General features: G+C 40.7%; 1 protein-coding gene across 5 annotated transcripts in view; it reads right to left on the bottom strand.

The window, feature by feature from the left end:
- tor1 (torsin family 1) overlaps positions 1–27471 on the bottom strand; it is a 45435-nt gene that overhangs the window by 16271 nt on the left and 1693 nt on the right. The window contains exons 1-5 of one of the 5 annotated variants that reach the window (XM_020465674.2): positions 10683–11638; positions 6278–6543; positions 4192–4367; positions 3394–3521; positions 500–2027 (exon numbers count right to left, since the gene is read on the bottom strand). The exons of 1 other annotated variant lie outside the window; for it this stretch is intronic. In XM_020465674.2, the coding sequence (XP_020321263.1) occupies positions 1783–2027; positions 3394–3521; positions 4192–4367; positions 6278–6543; positions 10683–10872 (1005 nt within the window). In that variant the 5' untranslated portion in view covers positions 10873–11638 and the 3' untranslated portion in view covers positions 500–1782. Of the gene's footprint in view, positions 1–499; positions 2028–3393; positions 3522–4191; positions 4368–6277; positions 6544–9767; positions 10059–10682; positions 11639–23638; positions 24266–24610; positions 24739–25441; positions 25618–25997; positions 26264–27471 lie in introns of those variants that run through there. 3 more of the 5 variants (XM_020465677.2, XM_020465675.2, XM_031809050.1) reach the window with 3 other exon arrangements.

The raw sequence follows: 27471 nt of genomic DNA, 5'->3' as shown, positions 1-27471 counted from the left end.
ATCTTATTCAACATGGTCAAAAAAGCTAAACTGATCCTAGATCATATTTGCTGATGATCAATCCCCCCATTTTGTGTTTCTATTGCACCAACCTTGACAGCTTTCACCATCAGACTGGTCGTAGTGCTACTGCTGTTTGTGATGACCAACGTCGTGAAGGCCCTCAATCTGTTCAATACCACCAGGAGAGACGAGAGAAGGGGTAAAGAGTGTGGAGCTGACCTCCCTGCAGGCCAGGATCCGGGGAGGTGAGAAGAGATGAAAGATATTTCACTTCTGGACAAGATCAGATAAGCCTACAACCTGTCTATTGACTAAAATCCCAGCTAAGTTATGGTCTCGCATGAATATAACACCCAAAAAGGCTTACATGAGCAAGCTAGAATGCTTTGAGTGTAAAATGTACAAATATGCCTCCTTTGATGTCCTGACTTAAACGTAGTAGTTCTTACATTACCTTCAAAACGGTTTGATATTTCATTTACTCAAACGAAACCGATTTTTCCCATGTAAAAACATTTTAATGAAAAATTGTGAACATTCTTTCCTGTAATTATTTTGTGCATTGTTTAGACCGGGAACAGTATGCCAACTAAGGCATGGTATACAGTTATACATCAAATCTACAATTGTTTCATTGTGGTTAAGTTAAATTAAAACAAATTACAATTGGATTTACTTCATTGCAGACATTTAATCAAGATGGAATGTTGGACTACTCAATTAAATGATTTAGGACAAATCTGGATCAACCTTGAAAAATGTGTCATAAAATTGGTGAACTGAACGAAATACTTGTATACCCACAAAGATAAACTTACAGCAGATTTTGAAATGTACACAATGCTTCTGGTGAATGAGTAGGCAAAATTTCTGCAAGTTTTAAGGCAGATTTTTCTGTTTAGCTATTGGTAAACTGGGTACTACAACAGAAATAAAATAAACAATTAATGGGTATCCAGTGAACCACAAATACACAATATTTCAGTTGCTACATTTTCAATGACAATTAAAGGGGCAAGCGGAAATAGTTACAGCCGTCCAATTCTTATTTAGAGTAACAATATGTACCCATTGTTTCTTGAAGAATATAATCATCACGTTGATCTCAGACTTGAATCAATCTGTCGTTTGGAGAGTAGTGACATTTGTCCGGCCCCAGCACCCCTCAGATTGAAAACAAACCATGTGTCAGGGATGCCATTTGGCTGAAAAAATGGATTTAGAGATTGTAACTTTAAACCACATTTGTTTCTAATACACAACTCATTTTCACTTGCCATAGTTCATGTGCAGCAGAATTCCATGAAAAAGGAAATCATTATTTGGAGATATTCATTCACAGAATATGTCAGGATCAAGCACCTTGATTGGTTAAAAATTGCGTTTCCACTCAGTGTTTTTTCTCTCTCCTTTTAAAATGTGCCCTCCTCTCTCTCAGTAGTCCATCTTCAGGGAGAAATGACATCAGAAAGAGACCAATTATGTCCTCCACATGGTTGTGTTGAAGTTGGGAGACCTGATGGGCAGGTCATCATCCTCCGAGTTCAGTCACTGACTTCCTCACACCTCACTGGCGGAGATGTTCTCATTAAGAAAGTGCACACAGTAGAGTAGATGGGAGACAGACGAAGTAGCTGTTCCCTCTGAGATCGTCTACATTGCGGTCAACAACTGCAGACAAACTGATCAGACCTACAAACCATCCTAATTACTACTCATTATGATTAGATCAGTCAGTCCGCAGCCGCCGGCAGCAACGTAGTCGATCTCAAACACGCACTACGTGTAGTAATCTAGCTTGCCACCGATGGTCTTGCAGCCCTTGCCGGAGAAGATCTTCTCACTCTTGGGGAAATAGACCAAGTCTCTGGCCATCTGGTCAACCACGTCCTGGTCAGGCTCCAGGCCCTTGGCGGACATCTCTGCCATGCCACACAGCAGCACGTGTCTGTACTCCAGAGGCAGGAAGGGGACAAAGAAGTCAACTAGGTTCTTGTCTATCAGACTGGTGTGCCACAACCCACCTACACAGGGAAAGGGAGGGAGGGGGGGGACACAGTCATAAGATGGGCAAGAAGAAGCTACCACCAATTGCTTACCCAATCCTCTCAGACGTACACAAGTGCCTAGGGGGCAAGGAAAGTCAAAATGGGCAGAGGCAAGAAAGGCAGATGGACAGAATAGACATCACAGGTAATCTTTGTATTGAAGGTATGAAAAGTCTCCAATAACATCCCCAGTCTTCAAACCCCAGCTGTAGTAACAAAAGTAGACCTGACCTTCGAGAAACATGTGATCTGTTTCAGGAAACTAGGCGTATGTCGCGGGTCACTACTTCACATGAGAGCCATTTGAAAGTAATATATATATATATATTTTTTTTTAGGCAGAAATGCCTTCTGGAACATGTGAACTTTCATGTGCCTTAATAAAAATGTTATGCCATCTGTAAATATGAATACAATTGTTAAATTACGAGTCTAGATGGTTTAGCCACAGAAAAAGCAGCAACCTTCCCGCTAGCCACGATTGTGTTGCTCTCCACTCTGGAGGACAGAGTTTTGAAATCAGTGGAATTAGATTATGATAGCTAAGGAGATGCAGAAAACACCGGTCTCCAGATTACATCTTCGAACTAAGGGCAACCATGGCATCCGTGACATGGAGAAGTGTCCAACCATGATGTATAAAGGTAAGATAGTCCAGCTAGCTACATTTTCAGACATTGCACGTTTCTAATTTTGACAAAGTCGTTTTCATTTCAAGTCAAAGTGTACTGTTAGCTAGCTGGCTGGCTCGCTAGCTAACATGTATGATCTTATTATTTTGTATTTCAGAGCCATTTGCTTGGTTAGTTATTGCCCAATGTTAGCTAGCTAACATTGAACCTGGTTGGTTAGCTGCCTGCAGATTCATTCAGGGTAGTAACGTCATGAGTTGGGATTATAGTTCATTGTTTAGCTAGCTAGCTGTCCAAACAAAATACTCCACTATGCATGTGCCCATTTTAATAAAATGTCACTGCCACAACTGTTAGCCAGTTAGCTTGGATGTTTGACCGCTGTTAGGACAGAATACTCAGATCAAACCTTAAGGAGATTGGTGAAGCTAAAGCTTAAGAGGGTGTGAACAATGCTGAATGGTTGTAGACAAAGAACTCTCCAGTATGTACCAAAACATTCCAAGGCCATTTTCTCAAAAGTGAGGTTACAAGTTTATCAAATTTCAAAGCAGAGTTACTTTCCCATTGTTCATCAAATTCCATGTATGATATACAATTTTGTAGCTCTGTGTCTCTGCTTTCAATGTAAAAAAACACTATGAATAGAGTTACCAAAGTGCATAAGTTAGGCTTCAGCCCTAAAGAAGGACATCAAAGAGGTGGCTTACTCTTCTTGTTGTTGAACACGGACAGGGAGAGAGCTGGTTCTAAGTCTTGCAATTGTATCTCCTCTCGGTCTCGACCTTCTTTCCAGAAGTTCAGGGCCACCTGCGTGATGTGCTCTCCTCCAGCGTTGCTATGGAGATGAGCAAAACAAACTAGTAGATATTAAAGTTACCATTTCCTGGTTGCTAAAACTAATAGTTTGCCTAATTTCAGTTGGTCTACACTATACTAGCTTATATTGTCACAATCATTGTACCATCTAAACCACTGTGAAATATATTTTCTACAACTGGTGTACAAAAGTGAAAGTAAGAAAAGTGAAAGTAAGAAACAAAAACAAAACTTGTGAATTGGAAGCATAGAAAGTAATCACATAACAGATCTACCGCTTCTTAGACATGCTTTCAAGTAGAATTATAGGTCTATAACTCACATTTCTATGTGAATTTGGTCAGTTCGCCCATAAAAGTTGCATATTGCCACTTTAAGCTGGATCCAACGATCTTTTTCTTCCTCACTGGTCCGGACATGGGGTAGTTTATAAATGCATTAGGTTCATGTGTGGTGATTTTATTTGCTAAATAGAAAAAGCTGAAGTAACTGACTTAGTTTTGGGAGCCGTATCTGATTCACAGCTTAGGTAAGTAAAAACATGGTTGCTACAACGAGTCGTTAAGTTGTGGGAAAGATAGGATCATGGATGTCTAATATATTTGGACTGTAAATCCAGTTTTAAAAAAATACAAAAGTATCAAAGTATTTTTTTTTTAAATCACACACTGCTATTCTGTCTGCCCTACCTGAGGAAGATGAAGATGGCTTGCCGGTAGGAGACCCCGTCCAGATTTTCGTAGTAATCCAAGTAGGGCTTTATACAGTCGATCAGGCCAGGGTGCATCTTGTCCATCTCGTCAAAGATGAACATGGAACGTGGGCAGTTGGTGACGTTTCCTTTGACCCACTGCTGCAGCTGAGACTGAGGGATGGTCACAACAGTTTAAACACAGACTTATCTACAGCAGTGAAGATATATTTTGTGGATATGCTGTAAGATATTCTTTTTTTAAACGCAGATATGCAGTACCAGTCAAAAGTTGGTTCACACCTACTCATTCAAGGCTCTTCTTTATTTTTACTATTTCCTACATTGTAGAATAATAGTGAAGATATCAAAACTATGAATGAACACATATGGAATCATGCAGTAACCAAAAAGTGTCTAAATATCTAAATATATTTGAGATTCTTCAAAGTAGCCTTGATGACAGCTTTGCACACGCTTGGAATTCTCACAACCAGCCTTTTTAAATTTATTTTTATTTTACCTTTATTTAACTAGGCAAGTCAGTTAAGAACAAATTCTTATTTTCAATGACGGCCTAGGAACAGTGGGTTAACTGCCTTGTTCTCAGGGGCAGAACAGATTTGTACCTTGTCAGCTCGGGGATTTGAACTTGCAACCTTTCGGTTACTAGCTCTAACCACTAGGCTACCCTGCCGCCCCAGCAGTCACCTGGAATGCATTTCAATTAACAGGTGTGCCTTGTTACAAGTAAATGTCTTTCCTTCTTAATATGTTTGACCCAATCAGTTGTGTTGTGACATGGTAGGGGTGGCATACAGAAGATGGTATTTTACCAAATTGGGCTAAGTCCATATTATGGCAAGAACAGGTCAAATAAGAAAAGAGAAACAGTCAATCATTACTTTAAGACATGAAGGTCAGTAACTCCGGAAAACATCAAGAACTTTGAAAGTTTATTCAAGTGCGGTTGCAAAAACCATCAAGCGCTATGATGAAACTGGCTCTCATTAAGACCGCCACAGGACAGGAAAACCCAGAGTTACCTCTGCTGCAGAGGATAATTTCATTATAGTTAACAGCCTCAGAAATTGCAGCCCAAATAAATGTTCAGAGGAGACTGCGTGAATCAGGCCTTCATGGTCGATTTGCTGCAAAGAAACCACTACTAAAGAACACCAATAATAAGAAGAGACTTGCTTGGTCCAAGAAACACGAGCAATAGACATTAGGCCGGTGGAAATCTGTCCTTTGCTCTGCTGAGTCCAAACGCCGTGTCTTTGTGAGACACAGTAGGTGAACGGATGATCTCCGCATGTGCGTATCCCACCGTGAAGCATGGAGTGGTGGTGCTTTTCTGGTGACACTGTCAGTGAGGGCTATTTGACCAAGGAGAGTGATGAAATTATGCATTAGATGACCTGGCCTCCACAATAATCCGACCTCAACCCAAATGAGATGGTTTGGGATGAGTTGGACCGCAGAGTGAAGAAAAAAACAGCTAACAAGTGCTCAGGATGTGTGGGAACTCCTTCAAGACTATTGGAAAATAATTTCAGGTGAAGCTGGTTGAGAGAATGCCAAGTGTGCAAAAGCTGTCAAATGCAAATGGTGGCTACTTTGAAGAACCTAAAATATATTTGGATTTTCTTAACACTTTCTTGGTTACTAAATGATTCCATGTGTTATTTCATAGTTATGTCTTCACTATTATTTTACCACGTAGAAAATAGTAAAAAATAAAGTAAACCCTTGAATGAGTAGGTAGCCAAACTTTTGAATACTGTACATCCTGTATCATATAGAACCCTCCTCCATTCTTCCCATCTAAGAACCCTCCTTCATTCTTCCCATCTAACCAGGGTCCGATTTAGACCTGGGACACCAGGTGGGTGCAATTCATTATCAGGTAGAACAGAAAACCAGTAGTAAGTATTCCAGACCTCGTAGGGTAAGATTTGAATACCACTGATATAGAATATGCATAAGAGTGTTTTTTTTTTTACAGCCTAATTCTCCATTGAGAATTTCCCTGCCACGGTTACTGGGGATTACATTTCAATATAACAAAATACTTGCTTTACCTTATAGTTCTCAATCTGACTCAGATGAGGGAAGTGAGCTGTAGAAACAAACTGATGGATGAAACTGCTGGCCATGCCCTCCTTGTAGAGGTTTTCAGCTATCAACTGGCTGACGAAGTTCTTCCCTGTGCCAGTCCAGCCATGGAGAGAGAGCACCAGGGGCTTTTTAGGATTTTTATTGTTCATGAATCCCGTTACAGCTTTCTGGATGACTCTGGAGGCAACATGTTGACCAAACAGCTTCCGATCTAGGGCCACTTCCAAACCTGATGACAGGGCAGGAGTTGATTATTAAGTGTCAATGAATATGATGTGCTACGAATACACCACCATTATTTCTATACTAATCATAGGTGGTTATCTTAACGTGATTAGTTACGCATGTAAGACACAGCTGCTAAGTAGGCTAGTGGTGCAAGGGTCAGCTGCTTGTCCACTCGCACCTACACGCAATTGCAAATTACCCTTCCACCACCACCCCTATATGTGATAAATTGAAAATCTGAGGCCCGCACTTGACCCTAACCTGCTAATATAGAAAATAGGCTAGTCAGATGGTGGAACGGTTTTTGTCAGGGGTTGAAGGATATTTTTTTGCCTGATTTAGATAGGCTGTTTCTGCTTATGATTTCCAACATTTTGGTAGGTGATTTGTTAGTCAACTTCTGGGCCTATAATTAGATACTTGCAGCTTCTTCTCTTCTGTCATTATATGTTGCCCTGAAAGACTAAACAAACCCTTGCTCACCAGTGAGGTCATAAAGCGACAGAATTAATGCATAAATTTAGTTGACAGCAGTAAAGTTCTCGGTCATCTCTGCTTCTTTCTTGGAGCAAATATGTTTAGGGATCGGGAAGAAAATGCAATAACAAAAAAATTCAACGTGTACGACTATGTTTAAAATTTCAGTTTGACCGGTTATAAGGAAATAGAAAGCTGTGAAAACGACCCAACATGTTTCTGATAAGATTTCAGTTTGGCTTGGATGCGTCTTTTATGTGGTTGAAATACTTTTAGCTTTCTGATGCTGATAAATATAGATACCGTCTGTGAAGGTGCTAACTGCGCATTCTCTCAAGATGCTGAATGAAAGAAATCATATTTTTCCACTCCTGTTCCCGAGTCAAAATTGTGCTTACATTTGGTGTATCATTTTACTGCAATAAATGCTTAAATTCTGCAGGAGTTACTTTTAAGGCTATGTGAGAGGTTACACATTTAAGTGTCCAGATTTCAGTTTCCATTCTACCCATCTGAACAGTAGCCTAGACTACAGTTCCCTTGACGTGCATAGGCCTATTTGAAGTCCCTGTCTTGTGACTGTCAAATGTGTATAGTGCCTCACAATCATAACACATAGATTGCTATTTTATCATCATTTTACCAATTAAAATATTTAGCAAACACTACTTTTCAGACCCTCCCTTATTATTTAACAACTTTTCTCTTATTGAATTAAACTCAGACAATTGTATGGTTACATACATACAATAATGTGATTATTGTGGATAGTTAGATTAATATAATAGTTTGATTGAAAAGTTTACATGATTTGCAAGAAGGATTTCCCTAATAATCCTGTTTACATGGACATCTGAAATTGGGGTACATGATAAATACAGAAAAATCAGAAATCAATTTTGTCAATTTATTAATCGTCTTTTGTTTGTAACGGGCCCGTCTGTTTGTAACGCGCCCATTTGTTTGTAACGTGCCCATTTGGGGATATCTGATAGTATCTCTGATTGTCTTAACTCAGCCCCACTAATGAGCTGCGGAGCTTCTCAAAGTAATTTTTCTTCACCTAAAACAGCATGTAAACAAAGAAGTTTGAATATCAATTGTGAATGACAATAGGCCCTCAAAGAATTTTTACAATATTTCCAACTCTCCCTTTCGATAACCAAAACAAAAAATGTAAATGCTCTGATCCGGTGGAAACGTTATAAAACACCTGATTACTTCTTATCCCTTGCACAAGAAGCCTACAGCTGTGTCTGTCCCGAGATCACTGGCACTGGAAACTGAGGGCCCAGAATATTTTATACAATGTCTCAAATTTGCTAGCAGGAGTTTTGGAGCGACCCAGTTGATAGTTGATACAATGTCTCAAGATCGTTGCAGACAGGCCATGCCTAGCCAATGTAATTTATATGATATTTATTTTTATTTTCTACCTGCAAGGCTGAAATGTTGTTGGCTTTATGTAGGTTATTATTACATAGTTGGCAAATGGCAATAAAAGTAACTTTTAGATTTGTATAATTTTTATTAGATCGAATGTAGATTAACCACAGACAATGATTCAGACAAAGACTATTATACATGCAAATGTTCCACAAAAATGTGCATATGGAAATCACAACTGGCACGCAAATTGGTAGAAATGGTAAGAAATTGGCACATTGATCTCCGGCTCCCTTTGAGTCATTTGTGTGTTTTTTTAATCAAATAGCATGCTTAAAGCATCTGACTAGTTCAGAAAATATAGTTGATCATGGAAAAGGTGGAGAAATGTCAATTAATCGATTGGTCGGGGGAAAAAAAGACAACTCTTGATCAGGGTATAGCCATAGTAGAATTACCTTTAGATGACCCCCCCAAAAAATAAGGGAGGACCCCCTGCCAGGTTTATGTTCCCCTCACTTCTGCGCCCCTGATGTGAACTACTTCTAAGAGGCATATAGATAACTGGCCAGGTTGTTACACAAGCCTGCCGCGATCGGGAGTCCCATAGGGCGGCGCACAATTGGCCCAGCGGTGTCCGGGATTGGCCGGTGTAGGCCGTCATTGTAAATAAGAATTCGTTCTTAACTGACTTGCCTAGTTAAATAAAGGAAAACATATATATACAATTACTCACTTCACTCGTGCCAAACTGGTATGCTTGTGCTAACGGTGCGGATACATGCGCAGATCAAACACATTTGGAACGCCAATTAAGGCGTTTAGATGTCCTTATAATTCTAAAGATTGCTCAGAAAACTAGGTGTTTATTTCGATTTTACGACTTAAGACAGCAGAGTAAGGTGTTTACATGACTATTGCATAACCGGATTACTAACTAGCCTACTAGTTCTTATTGGCTACGTCGATCCATTTTTTTGCCCGTTCCCATTTGGCGATTAGGATGTAGGCAATTTGGCGCGGGTACAATTAGGCCTTAACGCTTAGGTTTATGCACCAACGCCAAATAGGCTCAAAAAAATGACAAACTTCTATGTAGCCTGTAAATATAAACAGTACAAGACTGCTATATTCATGGATTTAAGGTATCGTTTTCTCAAGCCACCAGCACTTCATCCACCCAATATTTAACGACCCTTAAATCAACCCTCGTTTTCTAAAGTAGGCCAAAAGTATACTGGTGGAGATCGATAAGCAATTGCAAGATTAAAACGCAAAAGGACTGGCTGTGTCTACATGATCAAATGGCCTAAGTAAACAGCGTCAACACACCAACCATTTAATATTTAGCTGTACACATACCTGTTGAATTAAAAGCAATCCATTTTGAATCGCAACTTTCATATACATAATTGTACATTTTCCGCCCCACTGCTGCAACTCCCAAACCGACCACAAATGTGGTTGAGATTGGTTCGAACGCATTGACAAAAACACTCGATATCAATACATAATATACGAAATAGGCTTTGTATGTTGCTTTCATTTTAACTTCAAATAAACGTTTAGCTACCAAGTTTATAATTTAGGAACGAAAAGACGTTGAGTCCAAGTCAGCCATTTCCTCCTACGTAATCATTATGCGACACCAACACAACAGAAACAAAATGGTCGTCACCAGGAATACTAGTCGCAACTATGAAATTCGGATATTTCCGATTTACTTACTGCTATTCGTTTTCACGAGCAGTGTTCAAAGAACCAACAAATCGGGCATTTCCGAGTTTCCTAGTTCCGACTAGCAAATTAACGCAGCATAATAAATGACTAAACCCCGCATATTTATACAATTTATGTTCTTACAATCGGATATTAAACACAAACCTAACTTAAAATAAAGACAAAAGCTACGTTTTATGTTCATTAATTTGTACAATATAGCCCATTTTGACTTTGCTGGTTGTCACTCGTTACCACAGCCACAAAAGGGATCGCATTCAACATCGGCTACGTTCGGCCATGGTTTGCCACAGGGATGTCATTCAAGCATTTCAGAATTTTAAAGTTAAAACTGCAAATTATATTCAGAAAGCCTACAATGTTAAGGGACAGAGGTGTTCTGAGTGAGCCAAAGAAATGCAAGTAGCCAAGTTAGGACCATAATACCTTTACTTACTACAAATGAGGGTATGTTCAAAAAACCTAGTTGCAACGCCATTAATTGGAAAAGCCCCCCAAAATAAGTGTTAACACGCCGGTACTAAATGTTCAACGTACCTGTTCTGTTGAAGGAGATCCACTCTGGTCTACAACATTCGTGAAAATAGTAAAACACGTTTTGGTAGGTTGCGAGGAAGCCGGTGAGAGCCGCAGCCATACCAACCGCTATGCTGGTACTGATAGGCTCAATCGCCGCCGTCGCAGTGATGTTCGACAACAGAAACCCCAACAGAAAAAACGGTCGCATCTTTGACAGTGTTTACTAGCTAGCTAGCGGTGTATATTTACCTAAACAAACTTGATTGCAGACTGTTAAATAACATGAGATACAAAATAGTATTATAGATTATAGCCTGCGCGAGCCTCAAATCTGAGTTGAGCTTCTTCCTCTTCTATTACAGAATGGCGGTCCGCAACCCAACATTAAAGGTGCATGCTGCCACCTACTGTGCTTTAGTGTGTGGTCAATCACGGTTTACAACAGTTCTAAATCCCCCTTTCTAACTCAGCATATAAATGACAGCCCTTGGGCTCAGAGTTCCATCTCTTCTGCCACACATCTGTCAAAATGGCTCTGATTTTACATTTGGCCTCACCTCTACCCAGTGGAAAATTAATATCAATTACATCTTGTTTCAAAGCTCTACTGGCTAATTGGTCTTCAATTTTATTCCCTTCCAAACCCAAATGTACTGGGACCCAGCAGAATCTCACTAATACACCCATTCTCTCAATTCTCCAGAATAATATTAATATCTCCAAATCCTATTAGATTTACCTGATGATAAACTATTCAACACAGACAGAATCTAAGCATACTACGTTCTCCACCCACTGGAGGGCAACTATTATTGGCTACAGTTCAAATGAGTACACTGAAAGTTAATCTGTTAGTCTTCTACGTATCTGCACATCAAATTCAGGAATGTAAAATGCCTGCCCACTATCTGGGTCCTTGGATCCATCTGTGAAAAGCGGTAAAAAAAAGCACAAGAACTTCTGCCAACGTAATTGTCAACCAGTTTCCCTGTATCACTGACTTCTGACCAATCTTTCCTTTTCTCTACCATGGTTAGATCAACAACAGGATCTGGGAGTAACCATGGAGGAACATCCCCTATCACCACAGAAGGGCCAACCTCCAACTCCCTCAAACCACTCATGAGCAAGCTTTCCAACCAAAACCACTACCTTGTCTACTAGTATATTCCCAACAATCATCTAAAACAGTAGCAGTGGGATGCTCAACCTCACTTAACCCAATAAGCTAATGACAATTTTGTACGCCATATATCCAAAGGTATCTCACCTGCTTCCACTAGTAAGGCACATACAGGTGTTGATTTAAATGCACCAATACATATCCTTAAAGCTATATACTGGATTCTGTCCAACTCCTGAAGTCAAATCTTCGGCGCTATTCCATAAACTATACACCTGTAATCACTAGTCGTCCTGATCAGAGCTCTATAAATATCCATCAACAATTGTTTGTCAGAACCCCCATAACCAGAGACCGAGCGCATAAGATTCACCACCTTCTTACACTTTGTTTATGACATGATCTTTCCATTTAAATCGCTCATTGAACAACAGTCGCTCATTGACAACTCCATAGGCATCAAATAAAATGGATCCAATTAACTCGAAAAGAGTGATTAAATAAGAAGGCCGTAACCCAGTTATATAATCTCCCAGCAATACCAAGTCTTTCCATCTTAATCATCTTTCCAAGGACCCATCTTTACAAGCATTTCGCTACACTCGCATTAACATCTGCTAACCATGTGTATGTGACGAATAAAATTTGATTTGATTTAGTATGCCTTCTCTCCACATAGTGTCATAAGCCTTTTCAATGTAAAAAAAAGAAAAAAAGACAGCCATTACTTCTTTTATTTTTATTTCTACTTTGCACATTCTTCCACTGCAAATCTACCATTCCAGTGTTTTACTTGCTATATTTTATTTACTTTGCCACTATGGCCATTTTTGCCTTTACCTCCCTTATCTCACCTCATTTGCTCACATCGTATATAGACTTGTTTAAACTGTATTATTGACTGTATGTTTGTTTTAATCCATGTGTAACTCTGTGTCGTTCTATGTGTCTAACTGCTTTGCTTTATCTTGGCCAGGTCGCAATTGTAAATGAGAACTTGTTCTCAACTTGCCTACCTGGTTAAGTAAAGGTGAAATAGAAAATAAATACAACATTTGGTTTGCCCTTATGTGCCTCGGTTTTCAGAATTTAAAGGTGCCCACAAGAGGGCACTGCTATGGAAGTCCAAAGAGGACATATTAATTAATTAATTCCCTTCGTATGTTGACATTATTTATCTCATGATCACAACATAAAAAAAGTTTGTCTAGATGTTTTTCCCCTCTAGTTGCACATGTGGCGTGCTTGTACAAATGAGGTAAAATGGATTTAAGTGTGCTTGCATTAAAGTCCCTGGCCACTAGGAGCGCTGCTTCTGGATGGGCCTTTTCTTGTTTGCTTATGGCATCGGTTTGTGGTGGTAAATAGATGGCTACAAATAATATAGATGATAACTCTCTTGGTAAATAGTGTGGTCTACAGCTTATCATGAGGTATTCTACCTCAGGCGGGCAATACAGCGAGACTTCTTTAATATTAAACTCGCACCAGCAGTTATTGACAAATCTACATGCACCCCGCCCCTCGTCTTACCAGACATAGCTGATCTGTCCTGCCGATGCATGGAGAAGCCAGCCAGCTCTATATTATCTGTGTCGTCGTTCAGCCACATCTTGGTGAAACATAAGAAATTACAGTTTTTAATGTCCCGTTGTTAGGATAGTCTTAATCATAGATCGTCCAGTTCATTTTCCAATGATTACAAGTTGGCCAACAATACGGAGGATAGTGGTGGTTTACCTACTCGTCTGGAAAATTCTTACAGGGCACCATGCCCTCCTCAAAATTTTTCTACAATTTTTCTTCACACTGATAACAGGGATTTGGGTCTTGACAAAGCAGTATATCCTTCGCGTCATTTATTTATTTTCCCTTTTGTACTTTCACTATTTGCACATCATTACAACACTGTATTATAGACATAATATGACATTTTAAATGTCTTTATTCTTTTGGAACTTTTGTGAGTGCAATGTTTACTGTATATTTTATTTAACTTTTGTTAATTTTCTATTTCACTTGCTTTGGCAATGTAAACATGTGTTTCCCATGCCAATAAAGCCCCTTAAATTGAGTTGAGAGGGAGGGAGGGGGAGAGCGAGAGAGAGCGAGAGGGAGAGAGCTGAGTTATTCTGCAAAAAATATAGAATTAGAGTTGGATAAATGTAGATAAAGTATATTTTTTTCACAAGGACTTAAATTCCATACCTAAAACTGTGATTTTGGACAAAAGTACCTGAATGGACTATTACTACCAAGGTCTTTTAAGTAAAAACTTCTAACAAACTAAAACCTGCAGAATAAACACAGCAGAACCTGGAAATACCATCCACCACAGAATATTCAACATTTTCAGTCTGAAGCTACTTCTGAAGCCAAAATGTTAAATAAAATCATCTCTAGGTAATTTTGTTATATAAAGCTAAGTAAATAAGTATACTAAGCTACCAAGCTGCTCGGACAGAACAGACCTGACGGAACCTTCAATTAGCACTGAAGTGTGAAGTCCGATGTGTGAAAACTCTTAACAAATGCAGAGGCCTTTGAAGCCCCAATGGCTTATCCCTGTACAGAGGTCATTACAATACAGTACCACATGAATATTAAAAATAACCCTGCAAGGAATAAGTTTAAAAAAAACTCAAGGACAATCTAGAAACACTACTTGCTGACTGCTACAAAGAGAGGAAGGTAAGCAACTTCATTTTCCACACAGACCATCCCATGGCATTGCACAGTGCAATAAGAGAACACTGCCCCTATGTCAAGAGAGATGGTATTAGCCCAGGGTGGAAACTCAGAATAATAGGCATTGAGGAAATTGAAACAACCTCTGTCAACATTTACAAGTCTGGAACAGTAATGAACAGTAATCATGTAGTTCCAGCAGGACTTTTACGGGATCAAAGTGAGAGCACAGCAGGAAAACATCTCTCTCTGTGACGACTCTCCCATCCTGAGTGAGTCTGATCACACCTCTTCAAACTGTCCTGTAGACGAGGATAGTCCCCCCCCCCCAGCACTGAACACACCCAGGTCCCACAACTGCACTGCTCCTCCATCATTGCGGGATACATTCACAGAGCTGGAGAGAGACATGGTGGAGCTCAGAGAGCTAGTCCACACAATCCAGACAGAACAAGCCCACAAAACAGACCAGCACAACAACCCCCCCCCCCCCCCCCCCCCACCCAACAAGACCTGGAGGGCAGGAGGTGCAGATGGGACAGCTGTCTGAGAGAGCTGGCTGCTCTACGGACTGAGGTGAGAGAACTTAAAAAGGCACAATCAATCCGTCAATACAATGCATTTATAAAGCCCTTTTCACATCAGCCGATGTCACAAAGTGCTGTACAGAAACCCAGCCTAAAACCCCAAACAGCAAGCAATGCAGGTGTAGAAGCACGGTGGCTAGGAAAAACTCCCTAGAAAAGCCAGAACCTAGGAAGAAACCCAGAGAGGAAATAGGCTCTGAGGAGTGGCCAGTCTTCTTCTGGCTGTGGAGATTATAACAGAATATGGCAAAGATGTTAAAAAGTTCATAGATGACCAGCAGGGTCAGATAATAATAATAACAGTGGTTGTAGAAGGTGCAACAGGTCAGCACCTCAGGAGTAAATAGATCCCCTCCCGAAGGACCTGCACCAAGAGAACCCACGCCAAGAGGACCGACACCCAGCCCACAGCATCACCAGCCACACACCAACCAGCTAAGACCACCCAAGCAAACTCTGGCCACACCCTATATAAGCCCACCCCCATATCAGACCTATGCCCCTTCTGCTCACTCCATAACCCCCGCCCCTGCGGCAAGGACCTCAACATGACAGCAGGACCTGTGCCGTGAGCAGAGAAACAGGCCCAACCCCCACTATTACACCCACCCAAGCCCCCTCCTGGACGTAAGAGGTATGTATCAGATGCTCAACATGCTCTGTTCACACCTACTGTGATGGTCCAGGCCTAAACCACACAAAAACAAAACTAGACACTATGGAACACAGAGCTTTTACTATCTCATCCTGGAATATACAAGGTCTGAGGTCATCTGCCTTTGGCCTAACGAGCAAGAACCCAGACTTCATCAACTAAATTGGAAATACAGACATTGTCATCCTACAAGAAACATTGTATAAAGGAGAGAGGTGTCACGCCCTGGCCTTAGTTATCTTTGTTTTCTTTATTATTTTGGTTAGGTCAGGGTGTGACATGGGGGACTTAAGTGTTTTGTCTGGTCTAGGGTTTTTTGTATGTTTATGGGGCTGTTTCCTTTCTATGTAGTTTGTAGGTCTATGGTTGCCTAGATTGGTTCTCAATTAGAGGCAGCTGTCTATCGTTGTCTCTGATTGGGAAGCATATTTAGGCAGCCATATTCTGTGGGTACTTTATGGGTGGTTGTTTCCTGTCTTTGTGTTCTCGGCACCAGATAGGACTGTTTTGGGTTTTGCCACGTTTGTTGTTTTGTAATTGTGTTCATGTTGAGTTTCTCATATTAAAAACCATGAACTCTAACCACGCTGCATTTTGGTCCTTCTCTCCTTCGACGGAAGAAAACTGTTACAGACGGACCCACTGGTTACCCTCTAGGTTACAGAGAGCTGGTAGTCCCATCCACTAAACTACCAGGTGTGAAATAGGGAAAAGACTCAGGGGGTATGCTAATTTGGTATAGAGCAGACCTAACCCACTCTATTAAATTTGTCAAAACAGGAATTTTTAACATCTGGCAAGAAGTTAATAAAGAAATTATCTCAAGAGAGAAAAATGTCTTAATGTGTGCTACCTATATCCCCCCCCCAATAGAATCACCATACTTTAATGATGACAACTTCTCCATCCTAGACGGGGAGATCAACCATTTCCAGGCTCAGAGATATGTACTAGTCTGTGGCGACCTAAATTCCAGAATTGGACAAGAAGCTGACTCCCTCAGCACACAGGGGGACAAATACCTACCTGGAGGTGACAGCATTCCCTCCCCATATGTCCCCCTAGACACAACTATGACAACATAACCAACAAAAACGGGTCACAACTCCTGCAGCTCTGTCGGACGCATGGTATGTCAATGGTAGGCTTCGAGGGGACTCCTATGGTAGCTACACCTATAGCTAATCTCTTGGCAGTAGTACTGTAGACTACTTTATCACAGACCTCAACCCAGAGTCTCTTAGAGCGTTCACAGTCAGTCCATTGACACCCCTATCAGATCACAGCAAAATCTCACTCTACTTGAACAATCATGAGGCATCAAAGCCAAAGGAACTGAATAATATTAAGAAATGCTAACCTAAGAAAGAAGTTGAGAACCCAATCCAACCAATAACATAGACCTAGAAAACCTGAGCAAACTTTCACTATGGTGAATCACTAAAACAATATAGAAATACACAACGGAAAAATAAATTACAGCCAGAAATCAGCTCAATGTAATTGAATTATCCATTGAATCTAACCACTTCTGGGGAAATTAGAGAACTCTAAACAACAACAACGCGAAGAGTAATCTATCCAATACTGAGATTGTTTGGGCTCTATAACAACGAAAAAACAGCAAAAACATGTACATGATCAAATACAAATCTTAGAATCAACTATTAAAGTCTACCAGAACCCACTGGATTCTCTAATTACATTGAATATACTACAGGACAAAATACAAACCCTCCAACCCAAAGAGGCCTGTGGGGTTGAGGATATCCTAAATGAAATGATAAAATATACCGACTACAAATTACAATTGGCTATAATGAAACTCTTTAACATCATCCTCAGCTCTGGGATCTTCCCCAATATTTGGAATCAAGGACTGATCAGCTTACTCAAAAGTGGAGACAAATTTGACCCCAATAACTACTGGGGGGATATGCCATTCCAGCAATTACAATGAGCCCGTCCTTCTATAGCTCCTCCCACCAGCCTCCTCTGCTGCAGGGTTAGATGGTGCTGAAATGTAAGTTTTTCTCATTCCCCATTTCCCAGGAAGTGGGGAATGACCAAAATGTGCAATCCACACTCCGACCTGCGAAAGGCAGCAATGTGCAACACAGGGTCTAGTCTACCGGAAAGCCACACAAAGAAGAGCTAGCGGTTTTGTAAAGCATCTTTGTGGCTCGCACTCAAAATGCTCAACCAATCACCTGACAGGTTCCAATGGTTACCCCCCCCCCCCCCCCCACCCATTCCTGCAGAAGTCAATTTCACGCAGGGTTGCCATATCTGCAGTTTTCTAGCAAATTTGAGCAATGGGTAACCATTGACAGTACAGTATGAAGATACGTTAAAACTGCTTCTCCAATAGAAATCTCAGATCACACTTGTAGGCAAAGTCTTGGTGATGTTGGCTAGCTAAGCTCATGCATAGAAATACGTCATCGGGTCTAACGGTTGTCTCGCACCGAACTGTGTATCACAAGTGTTCCTGGAAGATTTGCGATGTTGTGCCTCTGGGTTTAGAAACTCTGTGAGGTAACTGCATACATGGAGTGTCTCTGAAAGTGGGAGTGTCAATAGAAGTGGGAGGATCAACAGAAATGGGTGTATGGAAAGCGAATCAGCTAATTGGGCAGATTTTCTGCCACTCAAGACCGTTTTGCGTGGCTCTTTGGGGTGCACGATGAGTCCATTGTTGATGTTACACCCTGTTGATCCACCCACTTCTTTTGAAACGCCCACTTTCAGACACACTTCAAGTATACAGTTATCTATACTTGCCAAATTGGGATACTTTGAAAAAAATGTATTGGTCACTGTTTTTTGGGGGGGAGGGCTACTTCTAAATTGCACCACAGCCGCCATGGCATTTCTCTTTTTTTGTGAGAGTTTTATGATAATTTTGTTATCAATGTTCATAAACTTCAATTAATGTACTCAGTCTGCAACCCAGAGTTTGTAAGATTCTGGTTGAATGAAACAGACAAGAGTCCCAGCTTACAATAATCAAAATGTTTATTCACAAGAACGTTCTGAAGTCCATTATACAAAGACATCCATTTTATACTTGCTCCTTACTTACACACATACTTTCACACAAACAGTAGATATCCTATGCAAATACATACACACAAACAGTAGGTGAGTCGTATCCTTCTCCATAGTTCTCACCACTGTGTATCACTACCCAGCCGACAGTTCCATTCCCCCAAGATTAGGGAAACCTTGAGAAGTACTCCTTGTCCTATCATAAGTTTCTCAGAGTTCTAGCCAGGTCGGTTCAAACACAGTTGAATTGTTCTTGGTATTCTCTTAGGCACACACATACACACACATTTCTCTCCCTCCTAGTCCAACCTAGTTGGACTTATGTTTAATACTTAAATTATTCCGTATACATGCTACATTGACTATAATCCCTAATGGTTAAGTTTCAGGGTAGAATTATTTAATCATTATCTCTAAACATATAAATTATTTTATCAGAGAGCTACAGGGCGATAGTTATTTAGACAGGTTACCTTGGCATTCTTGGGCGCAGGGACTATAAGGGTCTGCTTGAAACATGTAGGTATTACAGACCAAGGGTTTGGAACTGAAACTATTTTCAAATCGTTTCATTCTGAACAGAACCCTGGCAGACTGGCGGCTCTGGAGGCTCCTGGCAGACTGGCGACTCTGGCAGCTCCTGGCAGGCGGGAGACCAGCAAAATAAAGTTCTCTACTGGTTTGAACATAAAATAAGTAATGGTTTATATTGTTGCTTTCTCTCCCTTTTTAAACCTCTAAAATCTACTTTTTATTTAGCTCAACATTAAATAAATCACCAACGGATAGAGCAGTTTGCTATGGAGTGGGCAAGCTATGTATATGCATTGGACAGACAAGTGTAATGTAGGATGCGACTGAAATTTTGCAGATGAGGAGAGCACTGGGCATGAAGTGCTGGGCATCTAGTTGTTATGATATGCATTATCTGAATTAGGCCCACATAATTATACCTACGGAGGAGTGGCTTCTATGAAGGAACTTTAAATGTCTTTAAACTTCAGAGAGTTGTCTTAACTAACACTGGACTAGAGCTAGCCCTTGATCGTGACTCTCAGATCCATTATATTACACAAAATGCCTCCTAGAGTTTGAGAGCTAGACCAGAGCTAGCTAACAAGCTTGTGCGTGCAGAGCGGCACCATAATGAAAATAAAAACACATATTTTTTTATAGTCAATAAATCCAATGTGCTAACCACTAGGCTACCTGCCGCCCCACAGGTATACTTTTATTTACATAGCCATTTTGGGTTTACTACCATTTTATTTGGGCATTTTATTGTTCATAAATGTGGTGGGTACTCTCTTCATTCACAGGACTTTATCCTGCTAACTGTTCCAAATGTCCGAACTGAATTGGGTAAAATGGTGTTTATGTACTCTGCGCCACCGGCTTGGAACACCCTAAAATTTTTTTTAAACTGGAATAACTTGTCCCGATTGGTGTTTTTAAATCACTAATGAAGGATTTTGAGGCTGATTCCCTGACCGGTCAATGTTTTAATATGCTGTTTTATGATTTTGTTATACTCTTGTGGTTTTTACTAGATTACTTGTAGTTTTTCATGTCTGTCTGTAATTGTGTAATGACTTGGTGCTGCCTATCTTGGTCTGGACACGGTTGAAAAAGAGATTTCAAATCTCAATAAGAGCTTCGTGGTTAAATAAAGGATAAATAAAGTACATTTAAAAAAAGAAAGATCATAAGATCAAGGAAACTGATTTGACGTGTGTCAGATTGCATAGTAAATCTCAGATGCTCAGAACATCACCCCTCCATAGAACAAAAATATCATCAACATAATGTTTGGCAAGAAAACATTTTTGAGAGGATTGAAAATGGACTGTTTCTCCATGTAACCCACATACAAATGTAATATAGTTAGTAGCCATGCGGGATCCCATAGCAGTAGCCTTCGTCTGAATAAAGAAATATTTAGAAACATTAAGTAGTTGTGTGTGAGTAGCATTTCAGCCAATGTTGTAATGCATGCACTGGAAGGTAGTTCATCAAGGTCATGTTGCAGAAGAAAATGTTCCATAGCCTAAACACACACACACACACACACACACACACACACACACACACACACACACACACACACACACACACACACACACACACACACACACACACACACACACACACACACACACACACACACACACACACACACACACACACACACACACACACTGACAAAGATGTTCAGCTGGCAAGCAGGCAGACACAGGAATTCGTTTGAGTGACAGTGAAGGCTTTGCATAGGCACTTTGTTGCATTTTTTGTGGGTCTGGAAAAAAATGCCTGGAATATAAAGTAACGTTATTAACTGGATCCCATGCTTTTAAAATAAGATCAATTTTGTTCTCAAGTCTCGTTCTGTTCCTCAAACATTTTTATTTTCTGGTTTTTGTTTCGGTTCTCTTCCCTGAACCAGTTCCAACCATTACAATCTGGATCAGGGATTGAAAACATCAGTGGAGACACTTACCAGCGGGTCAGCGCATGCTCTGATTATACGTCCTGGTAATCTGTCTGGCCCTGTGGCCTTGTAAATGTTAACCTGTTTAAAATTATTACATTGGCTAAGGAGAGTGTGATCATACAGTCATCCAGAACAGCTGGTACTCTCAAGCATGGTTTAGTGTTGCTTGCCTCAAAGCGAATATAAAGGCATATAGCTCATCTGGTAGGCTCAGTCGTGTCACTGGGCAGCTTGCAGCTGGGTTTCCCTTTATCACAGATTAGTTTGCAAGCCCTGCCAAATCCGACGAGCGGATTCGATCTTAATTCTGAATTTTTGTATTGCCTGTTTGATAGTTTCTTGGAGGGAGTAGCAAGATTTATTATAAGCGTCCCGGTTAGTGTCCCATTCCTTGAAAAGGGGCAGCTCTAGCCTTTAGCTCAGTGGGGATGTTGCCTGTAATCCACGGCTTCTGGTTTGTCACTATGGGGAGGTCGTCGTCGATGCACTTATTATTGAAGCCGGTGACTGATGTGGTAAACTCCTCAATGACATTGGATGGGTCCTGGAACTTATTCCAGTCTATGCTTGCGAAACAGTCCTGTAGCTTAGCATTCGCTTCATCAGACCACTTCAGTATTGTGACCGTACATGCATATTCCAACCATAAGCCATGCATTACAGGCAACATCCGCTCTGAGTTAAAGGCTAGAGCGGCATCTTTCAAGAAATGGGTGTTGCAGAAGTAGTATGTAGACAACTGGGCTGTGGCTTTCCTGTTTCCATGCTAAACCACTCTGTTCCAGAAGAGATACTGATGATACAGTTTAAATGTGATGGCTCTGAATCTGCAATTGACAATTTTTTCCCATAGAAAGGATGCTTTATTTGCCGTATTTGATTTTGGTTCAATACCATCCTATGTTGAGGTGATCTGCTCAGATCTCCTGCTCCAGCCTAATATCTCTCTGACTGGCCCAATGGGAGGGGTCTCTAGGAGACAGAGCTGTTATGGGGCTACATCTTCACCATCACCCAGGAAGCTCCTTCCTTCTCACGTTCACCAGCTTCAACAGAACCTACTCAGCCAGCTGTAAATCACTGATGACTTCCACCAAGTGAACTACACTTGTGTTCATAAGAATGACCTCTTCTGTCATAACTTCTGAGTTCCACTCCCTCATTGTCACAGGTAAATTGAACATGGAACTTTTGACTTTGTCAATATTTAGATTTCCAGATACTTAGATCTTGGCCCATTTTCATAGTGTCTAAGAGTAGGAGACTGCTAATACAAGATTATGGTCCCCACTGTCCATGTAATTTTATTCAACATAGTCAAAAAAGTTAGTTTTCCTGATGATCAATCCCCTCATTTTATGTGTTTCTAATGAAGCCAATCCTGTCTCAGCCTCCAGTATTTATGCTGCAGTAGTTTATGTGTCGGGGGGCTAGGGTCAGTTTGTTATATCTGGAGTACTTCTCCTGTCCTATTCGGTGTCCTGTGTGAATTTAAGTGTGCTCTCTCTAATTCTCTTTCTTTCTCTCTCTCGGAGGACCTGAGCCCTAGGACCATGCCTCAGGACTACCTGACATGATGACTCCTTGCTGTCCCCAGTCCACCTGGCCGTGCCGCTGCTCCAGTTTCAACTGTTCTGCCTTATTATTATTGGACCATGCTGGTAATTTATGAACATTTGAACATCTTGGCCATGTTCTGTTATAATCTCCACCCGGCACAGCCAGAAGAGGACTGGCCACCCCACATAGCCTGGTTCCTCTCTAGGTTTCTTCCTAGGTTTTGGCCTTTCTAGGGAGTTTTTCCTAGCCACCGTGCTTCTACACCTGCATTGCTTGCTGTTTGGGGTTTTAGGCTGGGTTTCTGTACAGCACTTTGAGATATCAGCTGATGTACAAAGGGCTATATAAATACATTTGATTTGACAGCTTTCACCGTCAGACTGGTCGTAGTGCTGCTGATGTTAGTGATGACCAACACCATGACAGCCCTCTGTTTTCAAGACCACCAGAAAGGGTGAAGAGTGTGGAGCTGACCTCCCTGCAGTAGGTGAGGAAAGAGAAGATATGAGAAAGAGAAAATACAATTTCTTGACTCGATCAGACAAGCCTACAAGCTGTCCATTGACTAAAATCCCAGCTAGATGTGTTATGGTCTCGTGTGAATGTAACACATCCAAAAAAATGCATAAATGAGCAAGCTAGAATGCTTTGAAATGTATTGTAATTGTTCTGAACTTTAAATGCTTTGGCTTGAAAAAAAATGTTTTAAATGTACAAACATGCGTCCTTTGAGGTCCTGACTTAAACGTAGGAGTTCTTACATTACCTTCAAAAATTATTGATATTTCATGTACTCAAACAAAAGTCAAACGAAACAGATTTTTCCCATGTAAAAACATTTTAATGAAAAATTATGAACCTTCCTTCCTGTAATTATTTTGTGCATTGTTTAAACCGGGAACAGTATGCCAACTAAGGCACAGCTGATGTTGGGAGACCTGATGGGCGGGTCATCATTCCCTTTGAGTTCAGTCACTGACTTCCTCACTCTGACTGGAAGAGATGTTCTCATTAAGAAATTGCACACAGTAGACTAGGTGGTTGATGGAAACAGTTTCTGTTCCCTCTGAGATGGTATACTCTGCTGTCAGCAACTGCAGACCGACTGATCAGACCTACAAACCACCTTTCATCCTAAATTAATACTTATTATGATTAGATTGGTCAGTCTGCAACTGCCGTAGTCAATCTCAAAAAGACACTACGTGTAGTAATCTAGCCTGACACTGATGGTCTTGCAGCCCTTGATGGAAAAGATATTCTCGCTCTTGGGGAAATAGACCATGTCTCTGGCCATCTGGTCGACCACATCCTGGTTGGGCTCCAGGCCCTTGGCGGACATCTCTGCCAAGCCACACAGCAGCACATGTCTGTACTCCAGAGGCAGGAAAGGGATGAAGAAGTCAACTAGGTTCTTGTCTATCAGACTGGTGTGCCACAACCCACCTACACAGAAAGGGAGGGAGGGGGGACACAGTCATAAGATGGCCAAGAAGAAGCTACCACCAATTGCTTACCCAGTCCTCTCAGATGTACACAAGTGCCTAGAGGGTAAGGATAGTCATAAAATGGGCAGAGGCAAGAAAGGCAGATGGACAGAATATAGATACAGGTAATCTTTGTATTGAAGGTCTGAAAAGTCTCCATAACATCCCCAGTCTTAGTAACATAAAATGAGAGAATCCTGACCTTAGAGAAACATGTGGATGATTTGTTAAATATGAAAAAGAGTTACCAAAGTGCATAAGTTAGGCTTCAGCCCTAAAGAAGGACAGCAAAGAATTGACTTACTCTTCTTGTTGTTGAACACGGACAGGGAGAGAGCTGGTTCTAAGTCATGCAATTTGATCTCCTCTCTGTCTCGCCCTACTTTCCAGAAGTCCAGGGCCACCTGTGTGATTTTCTCTCCTCCAGCGTTGCTATGGAGATGAGCAAAACAAACTAGTAGATATTAAAGTTGCACTATGCAGAAATGTCCATTTCCTGGTTGCTAAAACTAATAGTTTGCCTAAATTCAGTTTGTAACAAAATAAGGTAATATAGTGTAGAGAATCATTGTTCCATCTAAACTGCTGTAAAATATATTTTCTACAATTAATAATATTGTTGTTTCAGCTGTTCAAAGCTGGTGTACAAAACCAAAAGTAATAGACACAAAACAAAACTTAAGAATGGGAAGCATAGAAATTGAGCACATAACAGATCTACTTGCTTCTTAGACTTGCTTTCAAGTAGAATGATAGACCTATAACTCACATTTCTATGTGAATTTGGTCAGGTCGCCCATAAAAATAGCATATTGCCACTTTAAGCTGGGTCCAACGTTATTTTTCTTCCTCACTGGTCCGGACATGGGGTAGTTTATAAATGCATTAGGTTCATGTGTGGTGATTTTATTTTCAAAATAAAGAAAATCTGAAGTAACTGAACTTTAGTTTTGGGGGGGCCGTATCTGATTGAAAGCTGACGTTAAGGTAAGTAAAACCATGGTCACTACAAATAGTCCTTAAGTTGTGGGAAAGATAGGATGATGGATGTCTAATACATTTGACTGTAAAAAAAAAAAATTAAGTATCCAAAAACATACATTCTTATCACATACTGCTGGTCTGTCTGGCCTACCTGAGGAAGATGAAGATGGCTTGGCGGTACGAGACCCCGTCCAGATTTTCGTAGTAACCCAGGTAGGGCTTTAAGCAGTCGATCAGGCCAGGATACATCTTGTCCACCCCGTCAAAGATGAACATGGAACGTGGGCAGTTGGTGACGTTGCCTTTGATCCACTGCTGCAGCTGAGACTGAGGGATGGTCACAGCAGTAAAAACACAGACTTATCTACAGCAGTGAAGATAGATTACAGCATAGGCACAAAATACATTTGAAAAAAATTAACCCTCAAATTCAAATCTTTGACCTGGAAGCCAGTTCCACTGCTTTTTTGTTCTTCATTCTTCCCATCCAACCTGGGATCGATTTAGACCTGGGACACCAGGTGGGTGTAATTAATTCTCAGGTAGAACAGAAAACCAGTAGTATTCCGGACCTCATAGGGTAACATTTGAATATCAATGATAATGAACATGAATAAGAGTGTTTGTGTTTTTTTTTACAGCCTAATTCTCCAATAATTTCCCTGCCAGTTACTGGGGAATATAATATAACAAAATACTTGTTTTACCTTGTAGTCCTCAATCTGACTCAGATGAGGGAAGTGAGCTGTGGAAACAAATTTATGGACGAAACTGCTGGCCATGCCCTCCTTGTAGAGGTTTTCAGCTATCAACTGGCTGACGAAGTTCTTCCCTGTGCCAGTCCAGCCATGTAGAGAGAGAACCAGGGGCTTTTTAGGATTTTTATTGTTCATGAAACCCGTTACAGCTTTCTGGATGACTCTGGAGGCAACATGTTGACCAAACAGCTTCCGATCTAGGGCTACTTCCAAACCTGATGACAGGGCAGGAGTTGATTATTAAGTGTCAATGAATGGGATGTGCTAAGAATACACCATCATTTCTATACAAATTATAGGTGGTTATCTTAATAACATGATTAGTTACACATGTAGGACACAGCTGCTAAGTAGGCTAGTGGTGCACGGGTCAGCTGCTCGTTCACTCGTACCCGGCCTCAATTGCTAATAACCCTTCCACAACCACCCGACTATATGTGATAAATTGAAAATCTGAGGTCCGCACTCGACCCTAACCTGCTAATACAGAAAATGTGCTGTAGGCTACAGTGAGATGGTGGAATGATTTTTTTGTCAGGGGTTGCAGGATATTCTTTTGCCTGATTTAGATATGTTGGAAATCATAAGCAGAAACAGCCTTTTGGTAGGTGATTTGTTCGTCAACTTCTAGGCCTATAATTAGATCCATGCAGCTTCTCCTCTGTCATTATATGTTGTCCTGAAAGACTAAACAAACCCTTGCTCACCATAATAATGTCATAAATTGATAGGACGAACCCTTTAATTTAGTTGACATCAGTAAAGTTCTCTTTCTTGGAGCAAATATGTTTAGGGACCGGGGAGAAAATGCAATAACAAAAAAAATAAAACGTGTACGACTATGTTTCAAATTTCAGTTTGACCGTTGTAAGGAAATAGAAAGCTGTGAAAACGACCCAACATGTTTCTGATAAGATTTCAGTTCGGCTTGGATGCATATTTTGTGGTTGAAATAATTTTAGCTTTTCTGATGCTGATAAAGATAGATACTGTCTGTGAAGGTGCTAACTGCGCATTCTCTCAAGATGCTGAATGAAAGAAATCATACATCTCCACTCCTGTTCCCGAGTCAAAATTGTGCCCACATTTGGTGTATCATTTTACTGCAAGAAAAGCTTAATTCTGTAGGAGTTACTATAAAGGCTATGTGAGAGGTTATATACTTAGTGTCCAGATTTCAGTTTCCATTCTACCCATCTGAACAGTAGCCTAGGCTACAGTTCCCTTGACGTGCATAGGCCTATTTGAAGTCTGTCAAATGTGTATAGTGCCTCACAATTACACATAACAATCATCCTTTTTTTTTTTTTACCAATTCCCCAAATCTTTCTCAAACATTACACTTCAGGCCCTCCCTTATTATTTCGCAGCTTTTCTCTTATTGAATTAAACTCAGACAATTGCACGGTTACATACATACAAT

This window comes from Oncorhynchus kisutch, linkage group LG29 (genome assembly GCF_002021735.2).
Source record: "Oncorhynchus kisutch isolate 150728-3 linkage group LG29, Okis_V2, whole genome shotgun sequence".
Classification (NCBI taxonomy): domain Eukaryota; kingdom Metazoa; phylum Chordata; class Actinopteri; order Salmoniformes; family Salmonidae; genus Oncorhynchus; species Oncorhynchus kisutch.
The sequence above is the reverse complement of the archived record's forward strand: the minus strand, read 5'-3'. Positions and strand labels throughout refer to the sequence as shown.